Here is a 9975-nt window from a genome sequence, read left to right as displayed (position 1 = left end):
TCATATTGTGCAAGATAATGTAATGGAATCACCTCTTTATGTAGTTGCAGAAAGGATATTGTTAAAGTGGTGAAACTGAGCTATTTGAAAGCCTTTGTCTTTGTTGTTTAACCTTTAAGTGTCAGAACTGATGTTCACCTTAAATATTTCCTATCCTATTATAGCTATTCTGTGTTCTATTTTTCATTACTTTCAAGTGACTATAACTTTATAAATTTATTTTCATGGGGAAAAAAGAAATAAAAAGACACCCTTCATCATAATCCTGAGGATTGCTTCTTATACCAATTTTGAAACAGTACCTAGAGAGCATTGGTTGCATTTTGTTGCCTATTTTGCCTATTCTTGCTGCCGGAATTCATTTATGTAGCAGACAAAATTTAGGACAATACCTCTAATATTCCTAGTCGTATAACAGCAGCTGGAGCAGAAGTCTTGGGTAGAACAATGTCAGACAATGTGCCTGAGGTCTCTTATGCACAAAGCATAATTGTCTCTAACAAAGCATGTCTCAGCATGATGCCGACTCATTCCCTGGCACTTCTTCTGAGAAGGGAGATACGCACTGATGAGCGTCTAAGGAAGAAACAGAGTAGTGAATGATGCAGATAAAACTAAAGAAAAATACAGTTCAAATGAGATGGGCAAGGCATTGTAATTTACTTTGCTTTTTCTTTTCTTAACCCTAGGAATCCAGACAGTGATGTTAGGCCCTGGTGTTACATTGCTGAACTTGAGGATGGCGTGTACTGGAAATATTGTGACATTCCAACTTGTCGAAGTAAGCTGTATCTCTGTTCTTTGCTATTTGAGACATGTTTTAGTATTTGATTAGCTTTTAGACAAATGCACTATAACTTCGGCTGTCACTGCATGTTTGACTGTTGTGGAGGGATAAGGTAAGTGTTATTGCTTTATTTTTTACTTCCAAAAACTGTGTATCTGAGTTAAGAAATTAACACAAAACTAAGGAAATGAGTATCTGCAAGGTTCATCTGCATTCAAGTGACACAGATATTTCTTTCGCAGTCAAAGGTTTCTATTTCTGTCCCTCACACATCCTTCCAGCACTAACACCTATGTATCTGCTCATTTGTAGATCTGTCCTGTTACTAGAATGAGCAGGATACCTTTGAGAAGTGGGGGAAGGGAACAAGAAAAGGATCAAAGAAGACTCGTGAATCAGACTGCAATGTTTATTTTGAGAAAGTGAAGACTACAGAATGAAGTGTGGTTGCGTAGTTGACAATATTATTCTTAGATCAAAGGGATACAGTGAGGAACTTGAAGTTCTGGTATTGTGAAAAGTGGGTGACTTGCAGAAAACGGAATGGTCGAGAAGTTAGGAGAGGCTGGAGTGAAATGAATAGCTAAAGAAGCATTAATGTTTGTACCTTCAGTGTGGATGTAATTCAACTGTGAGGCAAAATTTTAAACTAAATAAAGCTGAATTTTCAGAGGAAAGTTAAGAACAATAAAAGGCAAATGAGAGAAAAAGGAAAAATGAGAAGGGAAGAAAGATATAGGTTCATAGATTAGTACTAAGCTAACTGCCCTTGCGAGCCATTTTAAGCCTAGCCAATTATCCCTTGTGAGACTCAAACCCTGAACTTTGTGTTTGTAAGGCAAACACCTTAACTATTAGATCACCCTGCATCCTTTGATGTGCAAATAGTAGGAACACAACATGATTTGAAATTAACAGTCTAGAAAAGAAGAAGTTAATAGTAAAGACTAGAAATATTTATTGAAAGAATGTAATTATATATGTGCAGTATATGAAAGGTCAAATTGTAGTGTTAATATATATGTGTGTGGATATATATATATATATATATATATATATATATATATATATATACATACAATATATATATACATACAATATATATATATATATATATATATATATATATATATATATATATATATATATATGTAATAGGATCATAGGAGGTTACCAGGCTAATGGCCCTGGGGCCCTTACAAGCCTAGCCAATAGTTTATCCCCAAAAAGAAACCTCAGTCAGCACCTGTCACCCCTGTCAATGAGGGACACAGTGGAACCCCTGGTACAAATGTGTGTTTTCCCATAAACTCATCAAGGTTGCTTTTGAAGATGGTCAGTGAGGTATTCTATTTGACATGTATGGGAAGTCTATTCCAGAGATGGAGCAGCCTCTGGGAGACAAACCTGTCTCTCCAGCAGGTTTTGTTGATGCCGCTTATTATATTCAGGCCTTCTGAGTGGGTAATGCATAAGGAGTTAGACTTATGGATATGGAGCATCTCCAGTAGGGCAGGGTCTGACATTGCCTTGTAGGCGAGAAACAGATCACCTGTGAGCAACCTGTACGATACCGAGTAGAGTGGTAGTGATTTCAGCCTGTCCACATAGGACATGTGTTGGAGGCCATGGATTCCCTTTGTGAGGTATTTCTGTGGCCTTTCCAGTTGGTGCAGATGTTTGGAGAGGTACATACTAAACTGGGCATTATACTCAATTACTGGTCTAATGAGGGAGGAGAATAGAGAGGTAATAAACTCCTTTTTTCCAGATGCAATCCATTTATTTACGAGATGAACCAAGTAAAATGCTTTTCTGATCACTGCCACTACATGATGGTCAAATGTGAGATTGTTATCAGCTTGAGTACCCAGGTCTCTCACCACAGGTTGTGCATTTAGGGGGTTTCTGTTGATGTAGTAATCAGTAGGGGCCATATTTTTGCCAAATAGTATGATGATACATTTTTTTGTGTTTAGCTTGAGGCCATGACTTTGGCACCAGTCATTAGTTGCTTTGAGACCCTCTTGCAGTATGTTAATATCATGTGGGGAGTCAATGACGGCACCCAACTTGCAGTCATCTGCAAACTTGGTCAGCCACAGACCTTTTGTCTTCGCCTGGACCTCCAAGAAGTAGATGCCAAACAATAGGAGTCCCAGGACAGATCCCTGGGGAACTCCACTAGTGACAAGTCTGCTATCAGAGGTGGAGGTGCCTATTTTGACCTTGAGGGTCCTGTCAGTGAGCCAGTTGGCCACCCACCTGATGAGATAGGGATTTACGCCAAGTTGTGTTAGCTTTTTGATGATGCCCGAGTTGGGGATTGTGTCAAAGACCTTGGCCAAGTCAAGGTAAGCTGTATGTACTGACTTTGCTTCATCCAGGGCCTTGGTGACAGCCTCAGAGAAGTCAACCAGTCTCAACAGGCAAGATCAGCCCTTGACAAATCTGAACTGGATAGGATCAAGTGCTTATAGATTGCCTATGTCCTTGTTTATAAGATCCATAATAATACGCTCCATGGCTTTACAGATCAGACTTGTTAAGCTAATGGGGTGATAGTTTCCAGGGTCAGTAGTGGCACCACCTTTGTGCAAGGGAATGACAATGGCAGTTCTCCACTCTGCTGGGATGAAGCCTGTACTTAGGCTATGGTTGAATAGGGTGCTCAATGGTGAAGCCAGTTCTTGCTGGGGATGGTGCAGAATACAGCCTGGGATACTATCAGGTCCCATGGAAGCTGTCTTCTTTGCCTTGGATAGGGCCTTTAAGACCTGATCCACAGAGATGTGAGGTATGGGACAAGTATCAGAGATGTTGAAAGGGCCTTTGGGGGGGACAGGGAGGGAAGTTTGCGTTGAACCTATCTGCTTCCAGGTTGGATAAGTCAACAGGATCAGTGTAAGTAGTACCATTAAGTACTAATTTGAAACAAACCTGGGCTTTGCCATGGAGGTTCCTGATGTAACTGAAGAAGGCATTGTGGTTTCCTTTTGTTTTGTAGGCTAGTTTTGATTCATAACTGGCTTTGGAGGTTTTCACTAATGATCAAATTTGCATGTTTAAGCTGGGGAGGGTTTTTTTTCAATTTGGAATTTGTTTCTTTTTGCCCTTGGGCAACAGTTTCTTCCTTTTGTTGCACAGCCTGTTGATAGAGGATGCCCACCTAACAGGTTTGTGTTTCCCTGAGGAGCAGGTTTTAGTTCTGTTGAGTATTTCTTAGTCCATGCAGTTGTGCAGGTGCTTGTATACTGCATTGGAGTAATGTTTAGCATTGTTGTTTGCATTTTCTGTGGGAGGCAGTGGTGTGACGCTATAGATACCCTCCCTAAGGAGGTTGTAGTCAACTTTTGAGAAGTTTTTAGGTTGATTGCAGCTGGGGGGGTACAAACTTCGAATGAGACAGTCCGATGATCAGATTTCACCAGGGAAGAACATACCATGGGAGTGGTGCAGTGGTTGCACATGTTGGTGAGAACCAAGTCCAGAATATTATCTCCCTTTGTGGGAGATGAGATGAGCTGGTCTAGAGTGTTAGAACTGCTGAAGTCAAGGAATCATTGAGTGAGTGCATTAGTGCCGGAATAGTTCACCCAGTCTATAGTGGGGTAGTTGAAGTCACCAAGGATCAGGGTATTAGGGGTAACTTGATGGAGTCAAGTAGATACAGATAAGAGGAGTGGGTGTCCTGAGTCATGGCAGGCTATAACTTGGATGGGTGTCTTGTCAACTGTCAGTTGCACCCGGAGTAGTTCCAGTGTGTAATGCTGGCAAACCAGTCTGGAGGTGTGCCTGTCCTTAATGAAGATAGAAACTCCACCACCCTTTGTCTTCCCAACCTCATTTTGGTGTCAGAATGTGTGGAACGAGGTATAGCCTAGTAAGGCATGGGTGCTCTCTGCAGCCCTGAACCAAGTTTTTGTGACTGCACAGACATCTGCATCTTCCAGTGCAAGGAGAGCCTCCATCACACGTCTGATTTGTTTTGCAATCTACTGACAAGTGACAGCCTATGAGGGTGAGTATTGGCAAAGTGATTATGGTCCATGGACTGATTATGTCATATCAAAATGAAGGAATCCAAAATGGAAGACCAAATGGTGGATCATTTCAAAAATATATAAAACGTTGGTACTGCAAAGCAGTGCATACTAATTCTGAACTGCAAGAATCATGTTGTTTGCAAGAATCATGTTGTACAGTATATATATATATATATATATATATATATATATATATATATATATATATATATGGGTCTACATACCTGAAATTTCACATCAGCCCACATCACCCCAGCAAGGGGAGATTTGCCCTTTTCCCCACTATAGTGTGATCCCGGAGTAGGTATGTTTAGGTACGGGAGTGTGGGTAGCTTGTAGATGGTGAGGTGTCCTCTCCGTGAGTTTTTGGCCCAGTGGTTACTTACCCTGGGCAATAGTTCAGCTTTGTGAGCATTCGTTCATGCAAAGTTTCAGGGTTCTCGGCTTAGTTATATTGTCTTCGGCTATGTGAAATTTTGGTAGTAGACCTATAGATATATATATATATATAAATATATATATATATATATATATATATATATATATATATATATATATATATATATATTTAAATATGTAGCTGGAATTCTGTTATGTCCTTATGTCCTTAAGGGATCATTTGCATAAATCTCATAGTTCTCAACAACAAGAGGTTTAAGGTATTACACAGCGAAGACTACAGCTTGGCTAGGTCTTTTTTGCAGGTTTTACTGAATGTTTGCCTGTGTAACCTTTATACACTTTACATTGGATGTTATTTAGGATATTATACAGGCACCTAATGTTTACTGATATTAAGCTTGATTTTAAGCTCTGTGTTCCTAATTTATAGCCCAGTAATTCACTTATGCTCTACTGTTGATGTAAAAAATAAGGCTGAAACATGCAGGTCTACAGCTAATGGTTTCTGGTTGTATTATCCTGAATATACTCATAATGACTTAAAAAAAAATCATCATTGTTATGTCCTTAAGGGGTCATTAGCACATATTCAATGAGCCTCCACTACAGAAGGTTTAACTCATTCCCTCCAGTACAGCTCTGTTGAGTGTCTATTAACTCCCAGTGGGTGTGGCTTGAGCCTTTAAAAAATGAAGTTATCACTTTACAGTTCAAACAAACCTTCATACCTCTGGAACCGCAAGTGTTACTAGAAAACTGTAAATGGCAAACTGTTCAGGATAAATTAAACTTTACATTAGTGGCATTCATTCAGTTTGATGCTTTAAAGTGGATTTTATAAACCAAAATGTATTATTTATTATGTTCTATATATATATATTATATATATATATATTTTATATTCAATGTGCAGATGACTCGACATTGATATGTTCAGAATCTTCCCCAGCTGAGCTTCAGACTACTTACTACCCAAAAAGTTTTTACAGTAGCTGAAAATTGGTTCTGTCAATATTGTCTCCTAGTTAAACCCAAAAAACTAAATTATTATTATTTACACCTACACAGAAATCCTCTACTTTTGACTTCAATATAACATCTAATAATGGCACAATAATATCCTCTGAGCCTACTACCAAACTACTAGGTGTCACATTAGATGATAATCTGAACTTCGATTCTCATATTAACTTAACCATCATGTCAGGCAGTAGAAAACTTGGATCTCTATATAGGCTTAAACCCTTCCTTACTGCTTCAGCTAGAGCTACCATCGCACAGACGCACCTGCTATCTACCCTTCTCTATGCCTCAACTATTTTTACAAACTTATCTAAATCTAATCTCAATAAATTAGCAACATCATGCAACAACATTGCCAGATTTGCCACAGGAGCCCCTTTTCGTACCCACCATTGTATAAATCCTAAACAACTTGGTTGGCTGGAATTACATAATCAACTACTGCTACAGCAACTTAGCATCACCCACAAAATCTTCTTTCACCCTTCTAATACTACCATACTCTGCACTCTTATTAGCCCTTATAAAAACCTCTCTTCATTGCGCTCAGCCACAAAGCTCCTAGCAGCCTACCATAAATCCCACAACAAAGCTGGGGACTGTTTGTTCTCCAGCTCAATTGGACCTATTTGGAACAAGCTTCCAAGTGAACTTACAACACTTGCCTCTACACCCACTTTCAAAAAGCATCTAAAAAACTTCCTTAAATCCCAATGGCTCCGCCCTTGTACTAACCCTGACTGAAACTTTTATTGCCTCCAGTCACTCACCTGTTCTTTTGACCTCTACTACTACCAGTACTAGCTGACTACTTTAACTTCACCAATTCCACTGAACTACTAAAAAAGAAAAAAAAACTTCACCAATTCCACTGAACTACTAAAAAAAAAATTATTATTTTTATATTCAGTGACAGTCCTCTTTGTAATTCTTTCAACATGTTATGTCTTGTGATATCAGGACTCCAAATGTTTTCTATCTCTATTTGCATTCCTTTGTTGACAATTTGTCCACCTGATGTATTTTTTGTTGGCTGACCTACTAGCATTGTTTTTGAAGTGCCTTTTATTTGGTACAAGTTTCTTGTCTTTTTCTTTATGTTTGTGGAGCTTTTCTCCCCGGGCCTCTACTGAAAATGGACATGTATCCAGCTAAACTAGGCCGGTCAACAAATGTAAAATAAAATAAAAAATAATAAACAAAATAAAGGCAGTGAATATTAATTTGTATAATGTTGTATAAACTCCTTATGATGTCTCATTAATCCTTTAAGCAAGAAACATACTGCCAGCAGGATTTTCTTTATATAGCTGTAAGCTTTCATATGAGGCTATACAGTTCTGTCTGTGTTACCTAAATGTTAAGATCTTTAGAGAAATATGAAGATTATTATAATATAAATATACAGCATACAAATAATATTCAATATCTCTTTAGATGCATTAGACAGAGGTCAAATATCAATACGACTGTGGCTTGTTATCATGTATGCTTTATGATGAAATCTTCTTATACATTGTAAGTAGGATGGTTTTGGAATTATTAATGCAAATATGAACAAGCAATGTTTGACACCTAGAGGCATCAGTAGGAGGTAACTGCAGAAACACTCAGAGGCACATTCGGTTGTAATGAGTTAAAAGAAATCTCCACCTTCTCCTATAGTTTAACTCAACTCTCAAGTTGCTTTTCTCCCTACAATATGATTTGAGTGCTGTGTAAGTAGATGAAATCTGCTTGCACTTTATAAAACTTTCATTTCCTCACTTTGGTATCAAATGAAGTGAAAGACCACCCACTATTTTTTTTATGCTTAACTTCTCGCATAAATTGCAGTGTAATTTGTCTACAATTGTATGTCATACCACAGATATAGAAAGTTTGTAGTTAGGAGCTCAGGCTGCTGTAAACAAGGCAGATGTATGAAACTCATTTCCATTGTCATTGTTGCAGAGAAGAAGAGAACTTCCACTGATTCACAGCTGCTTCCGATGTAGCCATGCCTTTCATAGCAAAAACAGGGCAATTAGATCAGTCAATGGTTCAAAGGCATTTGTCACCTCTTCTGACAAATTTACATAAGCAGCATCACAAAAACCACACACCCACCTTCGCGGAGGCTGTCAATAAAAATCTACACAAACAGCAGAGACCTCCAAGGCAGAAATGCACCCGACCACCACAACACAACACTAATGATGAGACACATAACTCTGCTAACAGTGTGCCACTCAACCAAAGCCCCTAAGCAAAACAGCATGCTCAACACACTAGTCATAGGTGACTCGATAGTGATGCACACTGCTGTCCCACTCACTAGGCTGAATAAGGAGAAACTAACAGTCAGCTGCCTGTCAGGTGCCAGGATCCACCACATAATGCATGCACTCAGGTCCCTCAACAACAGGTACAAATATGACTCTGTCATTATACATGTGGGTGTGAATGACCTGAGACGTACCTCACTGGACTACATGAAAAGAGACATGGAGGAGATCTTGGATTATGTAGCCCCAGAGGGTATGACCCTAGCCCTGAGCAGCATCCTACCATCACCCAGAATGATACCACAGTACAAGCAGAAAATGATTGATTTCAACAATTGGTTAAGTTTCTGGTGTCATTCTAAGGGGATCCAGTATCTGTCTGCCTGGGATGACATGACTGTCAGACCTCAATGCTTTGCCAGAGATGGCCTGCATCTGTCACCCCTGGGCTTCTGGATACTGGCCACAACTCTTGCCACCTCTATAGTGCCTTTTTTAGGTGGTGTTCCAAAGACCAAATTACCATCAAAACAGCTACAAACAAATGCAATCTGAGAGGCATGCTGCTCAATGCTAGAAGTTTAAATCTCAAAATGCACTTGCTCAAACCACTCCTTAAAATGGTGAACATCGACATTTGTGCTGTAACAGAGACCTCGTTCAAGGCAGCAGAAAGCACCCCTGCACTACCTGCCTATAACTCATTCCACACCTTTTGGCCCCAGAACTTGGACCGAATCTGAAGACCTCCAGTCTGGTAGCCCAACATAATGCATCTGAGATACTTCAGATGCAGCTAACACTGGGTAAGACAACAATTCAGGTCGTAGCCTGCTATAGGCCCCCAACCATGTCCCAAGACTCACACTCCATGTTCCTAAGCACTCAGGAGAATATTAGGGTCCAACCTAACACTCTCATACTGGGCGACTTCAACTACCCCTCCATTAACTGGGAAAACTACTCATGTACCAATACACTTGCCCAATGCTTTCTGGAATTCATTAATTCCAATGCTCTGGACCAACTCATTCTTACCTCTACTAGAGATAACAACATCCTTGACCTGGTCATTACTAACATGGGCAGCCATTGCTCTACACCACTAGTCAACTCCTCCCTGGTTAGATCCGACCACAAACTAATCACCTTGGAAATCCACATCCCTCCCACCCCCACCCCCTCAACAAAGGTAACAACTATGAAAAACTTTTCCAAAGCTAACTTTGGGCTCCTAAAAGCAGAGGTGGCTAACTTCACAGCACCTATTCAATTGGAGAATAGTTGCATGACCGCCGAATCATACACCAATGCACTGTACAAACACGTACACAAATGTAAGGATCTTGCCATACCCAATAGAACTAAGATGCTCTCCTCAAAAAAAGGAAGCCAATCTGGTGGTCCTCTGCCATAAACAAATTCTACAACAGAAGGAGGAAACTGATGT

General features: G+C 39.7%; 1 protein-coding gene across 1 annotated transcript in view; it reads left to right on the top strand.

Moving 5' to 3' along the window:
• Window positions 1-9975, top strand: part of KREMEN1 (kringle containing transmembrane protein 1) — a 972602-nt gene that overhangs the window by 493339 nt on the left and 469288 nt on the right. Inside the window, exon 3 of the mRNA XM_044068274.1 lies at window positions 690-781. Coding sequence (XP_043924209.1) covers window positions 690-781 — 92 coding nt within the window. The remainder of the gene's footprint in view (window positions 1-689; window positions 782-9975) is intronic.

Source organism: Protopterus annectens, chromosome 4.part0 (assembly GCF_019279795.1).
Source record: "Protopterus annectens isolate FY-2018-M chromosome 4.part0, PAN1.0, whole genome shotgun sequence".
Taxonomy (NCBI): Eukaryota; Metazoa; Chordata; order Ceratodontiformes; family Protopteridae; genus Protopterus; species Protopterus annectens.
The sequence above is the reverse complement of the archived record's forward strand: the minus strand, read 5'-3'. Positions and strand labels throughout refer to the sequence as shown.